The sequence below is a fragment of the Saccoglossus kowalevskii genome, chromosome 1, assembly GCF_978046115.1.
Source record: "Saccoglossus kowalevskii chromosome 1, keSacKowa6.1, whole genome shotgun sequence".
Classification (NCBI taxonomy): Eukaryota; Metazoa; Hemichordata; class Enteropneusta; family Harrimaniidae; genus Saccoglossus; species Saccoglossus kowalevskii.
Genome location: NC_140641.1, coordinates 48,196,803 through 48,213,266, shown reverse-complemented (window position 1 = coordinate 48,213,266; position 16,464 = coordinate 48,196,803). Strand labels below are relative to the sequence as shown.

The following is a 16,464-nucleotide window of genomic DNA, read 5'->3' as shown; positions in this document are numbered from 1 at the left end:
TAAGGTAATTTGAACATGTGGGCACCATCCAGCATTTTGATTGATTAATTAGCGACTTGACCTACCCGGTCAAGTAATGTCTCGTGTGCATTCAAACTACATGGTGGATGTCGCATCGATCGTTTACATGTGACCGAAATAATTCGCTTACGGTGAAACTAAGTTGAATTTTACTTGCATTTGATAACAATTCAACGAATTTATTTTTCGTGCGTTGTTATAATCACTACTGAGTAATAATCAACAATTTCAACAGTTCGAAAACAAGTAAGTTATTCACTTGTGAGCCGAAACATGGCCAGATTGCGTTACCGTACCCACAGTACCGTACTTTTTTAGTGCCGTACATATGTGAATGTGTGAAAAATCAATGTGTAGTCGCTGACCGTGAATATGTGAAAACGCAATCTGTAGTCGCTGACCATACATATGTAAATGTGTGAAAATGCAATGTGTAGTCACTGACCGTACATATGTGAATGTGTGAAAAATCAATGTGTAGTCGCTGACCGTACATATGTGAATGTATGAAAACGCAATGTGTAGTCGCTGACCGTACATATGTGAATGTGTGAAAACGCAATGTGTAGTCGCTGACCATACATATGTGAATGTGTGAAAACGCAATGTGTAGTCGCTGACCATACATATGTAAATGTGTGAAAACGCAATGTGTAGTCGCTGACCATACATATGTGAATGTGTGAAAACACAATGTGTAGTCGCTGACCATACATATGTGAATGTGCGAAAATGCAATGTGTAGTCGCTGGCCATACATGTACATATGTAAATGTGTGAAAACGCAATGTGTAGTCGCTGACCGTGAATGTGTGAAAACGCAATGTGTAGTCGCTGACCATACATATGTAAATGTGTGAAAACACAATGTGTAGTCGCTGACCATACATATGTGAATGTGCGAAAATGCAATGTGTAGTCGCTGGCCATACATGTACATATGTAAATGTGTGAAAACGCAATGTGTAGTCGCTGACCGTGAATGTGTGAAAATGCAATGTGTAGTCGCTGACCATACATATGTAAATGTGTGAAAATGCAATGTGTAGTCGCTGACCGTGAATGTGTGAAAATGCAATGTGTAGTCGCTGACCATACATATGTGAATGTGTGAAAATGCAATGTGTAGTCGCTGACCATACATGTACATATGTAAATGTGTGAAAATGCAATGCGTAGTCACTGACCATACATGTACATATGTAAATGTGTGAAAATGCAATGTGTAGTCGCTGACCGTACATATGTGAATGTGTGAAAAATCAATGTGTAGTCGCTGACCGTACATATGTAAATGTGTGAAAACGCAATGTGTAGTCGCTGACTGTACATATGTGAATGTGTGAAAATGCAATGTGTAGTCGCTGACCATACATATGTGAATGTGTGAAAACGCAATGTGTAGTCGCTGACCATACATGTAAATATGTAAATGTGTGAAAACGCAATGTGTAGTCGCTGACCGTGAATGTGTGAAAACGCAATGTGTAGTCGCTGATCATACATATGTAGATGTGTGAAAACGCAATGTGCAGTCGCTGACCATACCTATGTTAGCGTGTGAAAATGCAATGTGTAGTCGCTGACCATACATATGAAAATCTTTGTAAACACAATGTGTAGTCGCTGACCATACATATGTAAATATGTGTAAACGCAATGTGTAGTTGCTGACCATACATATGTTAGCGTGTGAAAACGCAATGTGTAGTCGCTGACCATACCTATGTTAGCGTGTGAAAATGCAATGTGTAGTCGCTGACCATACATATGTAAATCTTTGTAAACGCAATGTGTAGTCGCTGACCATACATATGTAAATGTGTGAAAACGCAATGTGTAGTCTTAGACAGTACATATGTAAATGTGTGAAAACGCAATGTGTAGTCACTGACCATACCTATGTAAATGTGTGAAAACACAATGTGTAGTCACTGACCATACCTATGTTAGAGTGTGAAAACGCAATGTGTAGTCTTAGACCGTACATATGTAAATGTGTGAAAACGCAATGTGTAGTCTTAGACCGTACATATGTAAATGTGTGAAAACGCAATGTGTAGTCACTGACCATACCTATGTAAATGTGTGAAAACACAATGTGTAGTCACTGACCATACCTATGTAAATATGTGAAAACGCAATGCGTAGTCTTAGACCGTACATATGTAAATGTGTGAAAACGCAATGTGTAGTCTTAGACCGTACATATGTAAATGTATTGTATCATTCGTTTACATGTGTTAGTACTGATGTACTGTTCTAATGTCACAAATAACAAAAAAATATTACGGTTTTATTTTGCCAAATCATCCACTTGATGGAAAAATCACCTTGTTTATTTTCTACATTACCGGTATAACTCAACTATGTTTTGTACTTGCCCTTCATAAATCAAACAAATCATATTTCATGAACACAGAATATTTTTTATTTTTTTAGCTCCGCTGTCGCTGTCGGAGCTTATCATATGAGTGATTGTCCGTCATCCATGTCAATGTTTTACATTTTCGACTTCTACTTGACAACTACAAGCTTGAATGGTTTGATACTTGGTGTATATGTTCTTTAATTTTTGGTAAAAAGTGATATTTGTGCATATTCACAAAACCAAAAATAATGTTCCATGCTTTCAATATCTGAACTGCACCAGTTACATAGTGATGTATCCACTGACCCCCTTACACACAAAATATTTTGAGAACATATAAATCACCCACCGACTTTGAACCTGGCATTGATAAAATATTGATGTTGCTCAATTTATTTGTATTTTAAAAGATTGTAATTTGTAAACATTTTTCAATTAAATGAAAAAAAAAAAATATTGAATAACTGAGTGTGTGTAGAATGTTGTATGTAAATGAAATACAAATTAAATTTATTATATAATTAGGCCTTCCACCAGCTAGAACACTGTCATGCCCACACAGTCTGACAGTCTTGCATAGGTTTTGGCTTATTTTCGCTATATATAATCCCTTCAGCTTCTCACAATGCAGCATGGCCTTCACTTCCGCATAGCTTTGCGTCAGCTTAACAACAGCTACAAATAAGCTTCGCCTCATTTCTTCAAGTACATGTACAAGTAAATTATTTAATAATCTGCTTCAAAACTTAGCTTAATTATACATGTATAACACATTCATTTAGACAAACCTATCAGCATTTTCATTGACCTACTAGCTGATTGAAATTGACTGGGGAATTTCCAGTTTATTTCCGACCATGCACGATAAAGTGAGTGCCAATCTAAAATTTGTACATTTTTGTAGCTGTATAATTATATGCATGCAATATGACTTTTTGATCTTGATATTTGATTTTCAGCAAAATTCTGACTTGACATAGTGTGGGACAAAATATTTGATTTTCAGCATTATGTATAAAATATAATTATATGATTGTCTTGCGTGCAAAGTAATTCAACATGCCTGTGTTGATGTATAGACTTTAGCAGAGAACATAGGCTGATCTAACATAATAACCCTGTTTTGTGTGCGAGTTACATGTATGGCAGTATATATGTATATGTAGTTATCAAGAGAAATATTCATGTCGCCAACTGCAACTTAGCTTCAAGTTGATCGATAATAATTTCAGCGGTCTTGGTGTTTTGAAAGTTTTGCATGTCCTGGTAGTCAACCCATTGGTTTTGAGTTTATGACAATTACAATGGGAATTTATGGGAAGAGTTTACAGTCATAATTAATGACTGAAAATCCAAATAATTAGTACTGGGAGTCACAGCACAGGGAGAAATTATAGCTTTCGTAATTTTTATGAAAAATCTGCCATCAATGACTGCTGATAAATGTTTACTGAATAATTTATTTCTCCCACAGGTATGCCAGTTTATATTTTTGTTGTGGGATAGAAGACACTGACAATGAGTTGCTGACTCTTGAGATCATCCACAGATATGTAGAATTGCTTGATAAATATTTTGGAAGTGTAAGTACATGTACATATACATGAAGATCTTGATATTTTCTACTGAAGAATTTTAAATTGCATCCTGAATGCTATTTTTTAGCTCTGCTGTCGACTTTGTCAAGCGGAGCTTATCATATGAGTGATTGTCCGTCGCCGTCCGTGTCAATGTTTTACTTTTTCGACTTCTTCTTGAAAACTACAAGCCTGACTGCTTTGATACTTCGTGTATATGTACCTAGGGTAGACCTCTCTCAGATTTGTTCATTTCATGATGATATCTTCAATTCTCTAATTTTGGTGAATATTTTTGTCATTTTTGGTAAAAAGTGATATTTTCGACTTCTTGTTAAAAACCGCAAGTCCAATTGCTTTGATATTATATATATTGGTACTACATGTGGACCTCTCTCAGGTTTATTCATTTCGTGATGATATCTTTAATTCTCTAATTTTGGTGAATATTTTTGTCATTTTTGGTAATAAGTGATATTTTCAACTTCTTGTTAAAAACCAATAGTTCAATTGCTTTGATATTGCGTATATAGATATTACATGTAGACTTTTCTCAGATTTGTTCATTTTGTGATGATATCTTCGATTCTTTAATTTTGGTGAATATTTTTGTAATTTTTTGGTAAAAAGTGATATTTTCAACTTCTTGTTAAAAACTGTAAGTCCGATTGCTTTGATATTACATATATAGGTACTACATGTGGACCTCTCTCAGATTTGTTCATTTTGTGGTGATATTTTCAATTCTCTAATTTTGGTGAATATTTTTGTAATTTTTGGTAAAAAGTGATATTTTCGACTTCTTGTTAAAAACTGTAAGTCTGATTGCTTTGATACTATACATATTGTTCATTTTCTAATGATGTCTTCAGTTCTTTAATTGAAATGTGCATTGCTAACAGCGGAGCTATCTCAGCCGATAGGCTGCTTGTTTTATGTTTAAGAAGAATGTCAATTACTATAATAATTATACATGTGTATGTCCAGGAAGGGTTTGACATTGACAGTTTATGCCTTAGAGGTTTTCTCAGTGTTTATTCCTTAGGGGTATTCTCAATGTTTATGCCTTTGATAGGGGTTCTCAATATAATTTTCCATTTTAATAGATCCAAATACAAATGCAAAATTAATGCAATTCTTGTATGATCAGCAGACAACCTCTCACTGGCCCTATAAGCACTCCTACTTTTGTATAATCTGTAGAAAACTATTTACTGGCCACTGTGAGCATTCTGACCTTGTATGATCTGCAGAGAACCTCTCACTGACCGATGTAAGCATTCCTACCTTGTATGATCTGCAGAGAACCTCTCATTTACCCCTGTAAGCATTCCTACCTTGTATGATCTGCAGAGAACTTCTCACTGACCCCTGTAAGCATTCCTACCTTGTATGATCTGCAGAGAACCTCTCACTGACCCCTGTTAGCCTTCCTATTTTTGTATGATCTGCAGAAAACCTCTCATTGACCCCTGTAAGCATTCTGGCCTTGTATGATCTGCAGAGGACCTCTCATTGACCACTGTAAGCATTCTGACCTTGTATGATCTGCGGAAAAACTTCTGATTGACCTCTGTAAGCCTTCCTATTTTTGATTGATCTGCAGAAAACCTCTCACTGACCCCTGTAAGAATTCCTACCTTGTATGATCTGCAGAAAACCTCTTATTGACCCATGTAAGCATTCCTACCTTGTATGATCTGCGGAAAAACTTCTGATTGACCTCTGTAAGCCTTCCTATTTTTGATTGATCTGCAGAAAACCTCTCATTTACCCCTGTAAGCATTCCTACCTTGTATGATCTGCCGAGAACTTCTCACTGGCTCTTGTAAGCATTCCTACCTTGTATGATCTGCAGAGAATCTCTCATTGACCCATGTAAGCATTCTGACCTTGTATGATCTGCAGAGAACCTCTCATTGACCCCTGTAAGCATTCCTTTTTTGTATGATCTGCAGAAAACCTCTCATTGACCCCTGTAATCATTCCTTTCTTTGTATGATCTGCAGAAAACCTCTCATTGACCCCTGTGAGCATTCCTACCTTGTATGATCTGCAGAGAACCTCTCACTGACCCCTGTAAGCATTCCTACCTTGTATGATCTGCAGAGAATCTCTCACTGACCCCTGTAAGCATTCCTACTATGAATAATCTGCAGAGAATCTCGCACTGACCCTTGTAAGCATTCCTTCTTTTGTATGATCTGCAGAGAACCTCTCATTGACCCCTGTAAGCATTCCTTTTTTGTACGATCTGCAGAAAACCTCTCATTGACCCATGTAAGCATTCTGACCTTGTATGATCTGCAGAGAACCTCTCACTGGCCCCTGTAAGCATTCCTACCTTGTATGATCTGCAGAGAACCTCTCACTGGCCCCTGTAAGCATTCCTACCTTGTATGATCTGCAGAGAACCTCTCACTGACCCCTGTTAGCCTTCCTATTTTTGTATGATCGGCAAAAAACCTCTCATTGACCCCTGTATGCATTCTGGCCTTGTATGATCTGCAGAGAACCTCTCATTGACCACTGTAAGCATTCTGACCTTGTATGATCTGCAGAGAACCTCTCACTGACCCCTGTAAGCATTCCTATCTTGTATGATCTGCAGAAAAACTTCTCATTGACCTCTGTAAGCCTTCCTATTTTTGATTGATCTGCAGAAAACCTCTCATTTACCCCTGTAAGCATTCCTACCTTGTATGATCTGCAGAGAACTTCTCACTGACCCCTGTAAGCATTCCTACCTTGTATGAACTGCAGAGAATCTCGCACTAACCCCTGTAAGCATCCTATTTTTGTATAATCTGCAGAAAACCTCTCACAGGCTCTTGTAAGCATTCCTTCTTTTGTATGAAGTCTGCTTGTAACCTGTTTGTAATTACTTTTTTTTTCAGGTGTGTGAATTAGACATTATTTTTAATTTTGAGAAAGCCTATTTTATGTTAGATGAGTTAATGTTAGGTGGTGAAGTACAGGAAACTAGTAAAAAGAATGTTCTCAAGGCAATTGCTGCACAAGACTTGCTCCAAGAGGTGAGTTATACAGTTTTGCAGCTCATTAATGTATCAGACATTCCAAGAAAAGAGCATTGTATAGTTGTCAGTACACTAATCTTTGTATATCTCTGTATATTTTTTTCTAATTTTATCAGTTGATAGTCATTAATCTTTATAGCATTGCTCAAAATTATTTTAAACTGGAAATGGTAATAGTATACAAATATAGTAAGACTTGGTGCATGCTGCAATTTAGCCCCAGATTGGAATACTTCTGTCCATCATTTCTCATGCATTGTTCGATATTTAATTTTGAATTGTCTTATTTGGCATATTTTGTGTGTAAAACAGAAAACTCTTTGTCTGAAGTGATAAAAAATACCAGCAAATTGTGTTGATAGAATGCTTTTTATGCCATTATATCATGAAACTTACCTACTACACATGAAAATTATCAGCTGATGTGTTGTAGTATCTTCACATATATTATTAAGCTATATTTGTGGGGTTTTGATGCAATGGTTGCCCGGTTTCTTCATTACCCTTAACAGTACCTCCTTGGAATGGTATAAAACAAAAACTGGCATCTTGTGAAAATGGTGGTTGGTAAATCAATATGTCGCTCTGAGCATAGATTGAATAGTTGGTTTGTTGAGGTAGTATATGACAGCCATAAGTTTTTGCAACTGCTAACGGTGATCTCTGAATCACAATCACGTTTCATTATTTTCTAATGGCTTGCTTTGATCTACCTTTTCCTGGAGGATATATGCTACAGCCATCAGGTTCGCATATTCACCTCGAGTTCAGTTCTGGGGTTATTAGTCCCCGTTCGGACACAGTCCGAAAACGGGGACTTATGTTTTGCCCTGTGTGCGTGCGTCCGTGCGACCGTGATCACCTGTATCTCGAACATGCATGGACCGATTAAGTTCAAACTTCACTCATACATCACACATTATATGGGACATATGCACATGCATTTTTTTCATGATACGATTAACGATAGCCGAATAGCGGCCATTTTAAGGCCGAAAATGCATCAAAATCGCACATTTTCACCATTCCGGACCCGGATCTCAGTTATGCATGGACGGATTTTGTTCAAATTTGGTACATACATTAAACATAATAGGACCTTGATGCACGTCATTTTTTTTTTTTGGATCGGGTTCGAAATGGCCGACTGGCGGCCATTTTGTTTTAAAGAATTCAGTTCTGAATCCGTATCTGAGACATGCTTGGATTGATCGAGTTCAAACTTCACACACACAAGGTACATCATGTCACAAATATGTATGTGCATTTGTTTCATGATCTCATTAACGATAGCCAAATGGCGGCCGCTTTAAGGCCGAAAATGCATTGAAATCGCACATTTTCACCATTCCGGACCCGGATCTCAGTTATGCATGGACGGATTTCATTCAAATTTGGTACATACATTAAACATAATAGGACCTTGATGCACGTCATTTTTTTTTCGGATCAAGTTCGAAATAGCCGACTGGCGGCCATTTTGTTTTAAAGAATTCAGTTCTGGATCCGTATCCGAGACATGTCTGGATTGATCAAGTTCAAACTTCACACACACAACACACAAGGTACATCATGTCACAAATATGTATGTGCATTTGTTTCATGATCTCATTAACGATAGCCAAATGGCGGCCGCTTTAAGGCCGAAAATGCATTGAAATCGCACATTTTCACCATTCCGGACCCGTATCTCAGTTATGCATGGATGGATTTTGTTCAAATTTGGTACATACATTAAACATAATAGGACCTTGATGCACGTCTTTTTTTTTTTTCGGATCAAGTTCGAAATGGCCGACTGGCGGCCATTTTGTTAAAGAATTCAGTTCTGGATCCGTATCCCAGACATGTCTGGATTGATCAAGTTCAAACTTCACACACACATGGTACATCATGTCACAAATAGATATGTGCATTTGTTTCATGATCTGCTTAACAATAGCGGAATGATGGCCATTTTAAGGCCGAAAATGCATCAAAATCACGTATTTTCACAATTCCAGAACCGGATCTCAGTCATGCATGGATGGATTTTGTTCAGATTTAGCACAATGTGTTGTACATATGCAGGTGCATTTCGGTCATGATCTGCTTTGAATGTATATGTCACTCAAATATGAATGGAACGGGGACGTGTCATTGACAATGACTTGTTTAATTTTGTTCTGCATGTAGAATGCCATTTTTAGAGGGAAATATATATAAAACTTGTCAAAAAAAGATTAAATAAAAAATAAATATATAAACTAAAGCATACATTTCAGATAAATGACATCAAGAAAAGTACATGAATCAGATAAATATTATGCTCAGGTCAACAATAGCAAGATTTGGATGAGGTCATAAGAACATTGGTAACACAGTTAGTATATGCATGGAATATTAAAATCCATCTTGGAATCCATTTTCTAACCACTGACAAAGTCTGAAAAGGTCAAAATAACTGACTGGTCATGGCAGTTCATAGTACAATTTGCATTGAGATATATCACAACACAAAACGTTTCAGAAAGTATACATTTAATCAACCCTCCAACCACTGCCAAGGACAATATTGTACTCTACAGTTGACACAGTTTGTATGTCTAATTTATGATGTTAAAATATTCAGATCGAATCAGCATATGGAAATGAAACTGATCTGCATGTAGGATGCTATGTTGAAAGAGAAAAACATTATTTTCACCAGAGGGCGACATGTTTGACTATATATTCAAAATACAGTTTTCAATATATCACATTGAGTAAAAAAAATCATACAATTCAGTAAAACAAATATAACAGGGCATACAATTTATGGCACGCAACAATTATTTTAATAAGCACATTTGTATGGTTTACATGAATTGGAGTGACAGAGATACAGGATTGAATGGCTTTTATTTAGTCAGAGTTGATGACCTCCTAGCACCAGTTGGCATCTTGCTTGGTGGTGTGAATAATCTGTCTTAAAGGTTTTTGATTGACCATCAACTTGCCACCAAGGACAATGTTCTGCATCACACTTGCAGCCCTAGACATTGATACAGTGAATGGCAAAATCTTGGTTAGCTTGAAATACTATCTAATGCAATCTATTACTGATGTCACAATCACAGTGGAATGGTTGAAAAGTCTGCAAAATTGCATTGACTGAAAAACTAATGTGAACATATTGGAATATTGGAAACCATTTGCAAAGGGTGTTATAAGTGCATTCATTTTGGCATTCTATACTGAATTTCAGGGCCACAGTCAACTGTATTTAAGTAGGCTAAGTTTAGGTTTAGGTTGTAAATTGACTGTATACAATGTTAAACTGAAAATATGTTAGTTAGTTCCAACATAGAGCTAAAGAGAGATCAGTGTTGGATAACATGAGCTGCCAAGTTATATATAATTGGCCCTTGTAATTGAATGTTGTTTTTGTGTAATTTAAATAATGAGATTTCCAAAGTTACATTCATGAACATCTTGAAATCTACCAGCTCAAAATGATAACAATTGTTTGTGATATAGCAACAACATTGTGGGAACACTAATAAACATCTCATCGTGTTGAACATTGTCAACTTTGTTTTGAGGAAGACTTTCTACAAAAACAGCAGAGCTATTTCGATTGTAAGGCTGCTTCTATTATGAAACACTTAAAGTTTGTTTTGTTTGGTGCTTTTGCCAGTTGTCGTTTTCATCGCTTACACAATGGCAAACACTTCAATGAAGGTGTATCTTCCTCATTTGCATATATACATAGAATGCCGGATTAACCAATCATTGAACAGAATTTTGAATAGGTCACTGCCCTTGCGCACACTTGTACTTGTACAAACATCTTGGATGAATTGATTATGACTTTCTTGGTAATTTTTACCAAGTCAGAGAACATAATACATTGTAATAGTAACAGAATGTAGAGTATGGAAGTTAATTTTACTCGTGATACGGTTTATTCATGCTGTATACAGCCTCAGGATAGACTGCATGACTTGTGAAAATAACTTTCATACTCCACAAATATCAGGGCAAGACAGTGTTCTGTCATATTATCCAGTGCCAGCAATATTTATGTCTCTAGTAAGAATTGCTGGTGTCAATGCAAGAATTAATTACTGGGCACAACTTGCATCGATGTAACATTTTATAGTGAGATCATGGTAAAAAACTATGCATATTAAGTACCTAATTTACATATATTATATACATGTACGTCATACTTGTAATACCCTCAACACACAGGAATTTATTCTAAGCTTTCTTTGATTTCACATACTCTGTTCTAAATGTAGTTGTGACTAAACACGAATTGTATCTCTGATAGATCTCAATAAAGATTTTTTATCTTTGCCATCCTAGCATCACTATTTGCATGTTAAAATTAATGCACATCAACTACTTCAATACCAAATAACAGCCATGACATGTATCTGTATTACATCTTGGCTTTGACATAGTCACAATGATCGTATCATTCACACTAGGCTCTATTTATCAACCTTGCCTGCTTGCCATTAACTGGAGACTGCTTGTTACTTCCTTGATACAGTTATGTTAACTTTAATTTCTCTGGTGAACTTTATTTTCTTTGCTCAGGCAGTATCGATTTACTTTCTTTTTTCATTTGCCTAGGAGGCTGATGCCATGCGAAATGCTCTAGAAGAAATGGGATTCCTTTAACTACCTTCTATATGCTAGTGGTGGCCACTTCTTACACAACTCTGTAGGCACACATACCTTACTAACAACAATTCATGTTCCTAGTTGTATTTAACGGGAAATGGCAGAATATTGATGTTAATCATTGGAAGTTGTACATTTCATCCATGTAGATAAAACTAAATGTTTTCAAGGCATAACTTTTTATCTTTGTTGTTACATATACATCACAAACATGTACCTTGCTTAAATTTAACTAACATTTTAGTATTTTTGTAACCTAAAGTTCTGCAGCTGATGAGTTGTACTTGTAGGTAGTATTAAATCAATTGGTAAAACATTACTATTCATTGATGGGTTCAGCCATTTCCCTAGATGTAAATTTTGCATGTAGTTGCATGTGATAGTATCATTCTATACATACATCTCATTTGCAGTACCAGTATAATGTCATACATCCAGCACATTTATAATCACCCTTGTTACTAACTAAAGGCACTTATTCTCATCACTGCATGTAAAAATTGCCACCATACAGTTTTTTGGAACTTAATCATTGCTCTGTTGTTGTATTGGTTACAGGAAACTGATGGTAATAGAAGTGTTCTTGAAGAAATAGGGTTGACATAAAGTGGATTGATTATTGACAAGCTGATATAATTGTATTGGTAAAGATGGAACATTGTTATCATCATTAGTATAATATTTTGTTGTACAAGTTAATATTTAATAAACATAGTGTAACTATTAAAAGATTGTATGTGTTGGTACATCCTATTACCGGATTCTGCCATAAATTCGCCCTGGGCAGTTTGGGTTTTTAAAAAAATAAAATGGGACCAAGAAATCAATGATTTTTTAGGCAGTTTTTAGCTCCGCTGTCAACATTGTCGAGCGGAGCTTATCATATGAGTGATTGACCGCTAACGTCCGTCGTCGTCCGTGTCAATGTTTTAATTTTTCGACTTTTTGAAAACTACAAGTCTGAATGCTTTGATACTTGGTGTACATTTTGTATGTGTACCTTGGGTAGACCTCTTGGATTTGTTCATTTCGTGATGTTACTTTAATACTCTAATTTTAATAAATATTTTTGTCTTTTTTGGTAAAAAGTGATAATTTCAACTTCTTGTTAAAAACCAAATGTCTAATTGCTTATATATTATTGCATATATATGTACTGCATGTGGACCTATATCAGATTTGTTCATTTCGTGATGATATCTTTAATTCTCCAATTTTTGACTTCTGATTGCTTTTGTAGCGGGGTATGCTACTGAATCAGGAATCTTGTAACTATCAACCAATACTGTATTCGGTAGATGATAAACACTACGCAAATGTAACCATATCAGTATTCAAAACAGAGAATACCCTTTTATTCCAGCAGTAAAAATGGCTGCACAGCACAACTCAAAACGTGGACAGAGAGAGAAAGTACCGAACTAGAGAATTCAAAAACGTCAGCCTAAACTTCTGATTGGCTGTTACATTAAGCCTCGCTCTGGCTAACACTCCATATTTGGAATTGGCTTAAAATAGCTGGACGATGGTAGTTTCTATCGTATCGTAACGTAATTGCTATGATGGTAGAAATACACTATGCTAGCAACTTTGACAGTAAAATAGAATAGAAACTTATAACGAATATTATCAACGATGATTCATACAAATAAAACATAACTCGTAATGATAATTGCATGTAGCAAACAATGGAATAATTCCAATTGAAATATGCATAATTACGAATCTGGTCATTAAATAACAACTATCTCATATATGCACAAGGTGCAGCGATAGCTTTGCATTATATATATATATATATATATATATATATATATATATATATAGGTACTACAGGTAGACCTCTCAGATTTGTTCATTTCAGGATGATGTCTTCAATTATCTAATTTTAATGAATATTTTTGTCATTTTTGGTAAAAAGTGATATTTTCGACTTCTTGTTAAAAACCGCAAGTGCAATTGCTTTGATATTACATATATAGGTACTACATGTGGACCTCTCTCAGATTTGTTCATTTTGTGGTGATATTTTCAATTCTCTAATTTTGGTGAATATTTTTGTCATTTTTGGTAAAAAGTGATATTTTCGACTTCTTGTTAAAAACCAATAGTTCAATTGCTTTGATATTACATATATAGGTACTACATGTGGACCTCTCTCAGATTTGTTCATTTTGTGATGATATCTTCAGTTCTCTAATTTTGGTGAATATTTTTGTCATTTTTGGTAAAAAGTGATATTTTCGACTTCTTGTTGAAAACTGTAAGTCCGATTGCTTTGATATTACATATATAGGTACTACATGTGGACCTCTCTCAGATTTGTTTGTTTTGTGATGATATCTTCAATTCTCTATTTATTTTGGTGAATATTTTTGTAATTTTTGGTAAAAAGTGATATTTTCGACTTCTTGTTAAAAACTGTAAGTCCGATTGCTTTGATACTATTCATATTGTTCATTTTCTAATGATGTCTTCAGTTCTTTAATTGAAATGTGCATTGCTAACAGCGAAGCTATCTCAGCCGACAGGCTGCTTGTTTAAGGTGTTATTTTAAATTTTCCTGATGTCTAAAGTTTCATCGTAGTCATTGACGCTATTCAAGAGTACATGCATGATGTTTATTGCGACTAGCATGAATGGGTAAGCTTCGTTTCGACAATGAGCTTTTATCAATGTAAACAATGTTAAATTATATTTTCCCTTTATTTTACTTCATGAACATCAAACAATATTTTATATGTTAATATGCAACTTTGCTTTCACAATCATGATTTAGTGAAGCAGCGGGGACAGACCGGATAAAAGTACATCCTTGGGTTTGTAGCAATGACTTAATATGGCAAATAAGTGAAAAGCAAAGACACTAGATATGTAAAAGTAAGTGAGCTCAATAAGGAAGATGGTTTGGATATTGGCTTAGTAAGTTGGATCCTTTATTTATGAACAGACAGATCTTGCGTACGATGACTTTTCAAAATTGTTGACCTACGGAAGAAGGAAATTTATCGTTGAGTACAAACGACTGTATACCCAATGTCAAAAGTACCAAATGACACCCCCCTCCCCCATGATGCTGTTCTTCCTTTCAAGCTGTTGGATAATGAATCGACATACGTCAATGAAAGATTTGACAATCCCTACGGTGGCAAAAAAAAAAAAAAAAGTAAATAAAATTTGGATAACTCAGAAACCCCTAGAGGTACAAATCCATTGGATAGATATGGGAAGAGAACCAGATGCATGGTCTGTTAGTCAGTAAACCACTGGGCTACGGATTGTTGAGATAAAGATGAACAAAAAGGCCTGAATGGTTCAAAAGAATGATCCAGTTAACTAGACATGTAATATAACTTTACTTACTAAAGAACAGCCTGATAATGAGATTGATAATGACTGAATCATATGGATGTTCTATAATTGATACTGCATGTACACGCACTGTGTGTGGAAGAAAGTGGCTAGAGAATTATTTTGGATGATCTTAACACCATACAGAAAAAGGCTTCACGTTTTGTGATGGTAAAAAGGTAATTTCAAAGGAAAATGTCATACCGGTACTACCTGCAAAGATAGGAAAAAATATTTGCAAGATAAATACAGAAGTGGTAGATGTAGATATACCTCTGTTTGCAATGACAAAGCAGAAATGTTCAAAGTGCTTGTCAAACTATTGATGTCTCGGTGACATTATTGTGTTGTGAGAACAAAATTACTGATCAACAAGCTATGACCTTGATGGCTGATGATACAGAGCCTGAGGTGAATGAAAGTAAAATGATGATTGGTAAGAATATAAATAGTGGATCAAAAGAAAATCTTGATTAAACTGCACAGCTGATTTGGGCATTCCTCGGCAGAACACTTAAGAAAATTAATGGAGAAATCTATTGAAGAGAAGTTTATATCCGGCCACCCAAAGAGGCAAATTATATGGCATTTTAAAAAAATTTGTGTTTGGGTTGGGCGATGAATCTTTGCACAGGCACCAGAAAGTAAGGTCGGTGATGAGCAGATTAGGTGCAACCGTGTCAAAGGTAGACCCCGCAGTTTTCTACTGGATGGATAAGGATGGTTGTCTCAAGCCATGTTGATGATTTTATATGGGGTGGTACAAAACGATTTGAATCCTCAATTATTGATCATGTGAGAGTAAATTTCAAAGAGGATATTTATGCATTCCATTGGAATCAGGCTAATTAGTGAAGATTTTGGAATAGCATACATCAGAATGACTACACAGATAACCTAAGACAGATTCTTATTGAAAAATCCAGAGCTAAACAACAAACCACCACCCTACAAACAAAGTCAAACAAATGGACAGATATTATGGATAGCACATCAGAGTTGAATGATGCATGTAGTTTAGCATGGCGAGTCAAGACTGGGACAGTGAGAGAAGTTCTCGATATTATTACAGTTACAGTGGCCCCTCGCTAAGTCGCGCCTCGGTAAGTCGCGATTCGGCTAAGTCGCAGGTACTTGGATGGCTCCCAAAATTTCTATTGTGTTTTGACAGCAATTTTGAAGTACAAAGACTAATGTTTCGTGGCATAGTGTTTTTAACTAACCGTTAAAGAGACAACTTAACACCTACTGTCCGTCAATTGCTGAGATGCAATGGGTGACGGCGGCCTTACTCAAGGTGTCAACAGGGGTGTCGAGTAGTGACCGTACGTACTTCTTGGCCGGTCCCATTTTGGTATACCTCTACAAAAACTCGCTACAATGAGTTGAATTCATAGAATTCTGATCTCTATTTCTCAATTGAGCAGCATGTCAAAGCGAAAGCTATACA

General features: G+C 35.9%; 1 protein-coding gene across 2 annotated transcripts in view; it reads left to right on the top strand.

Moving 5' to 3' along the window:
• LOC102807777 (AP-1 complex subunit sigma-2) overlaps positions 1-12,392 on the top strand; it is a 55,275-nt gene extending 42,883 nt beyond the window's left edge. Inside the window, exons 3-6 of one of the 2 annotated variants that reach the window (XM_085502702.1) lie at positions 3,867-3,975; positions 6,867-7,004; positions 11,613-11,703; positions 12,222-12,392. In XM_085502702.1, coding sequence (XP_085358828.1) covers positions 3,867-3,975; positions 6,867-7,004; positions 11,613-11,660 — 295 coding nt within the window. In that variant the 3' untranslated portion in view covers positions 11,661-11,703; positions 12,222-12,392. The remainder of the gene's footprint in view (positions 1-3,866; positions 3,976-6,866; positions 7,005-11,612; positions 11,704-12,221) is intronic. The other variant, XM_085502699.1, reaches the window with a different exon arrangement.
• The last annotated feature ends 4,072 nt before the right edge of the window (positions 12,393-16,464 follow it).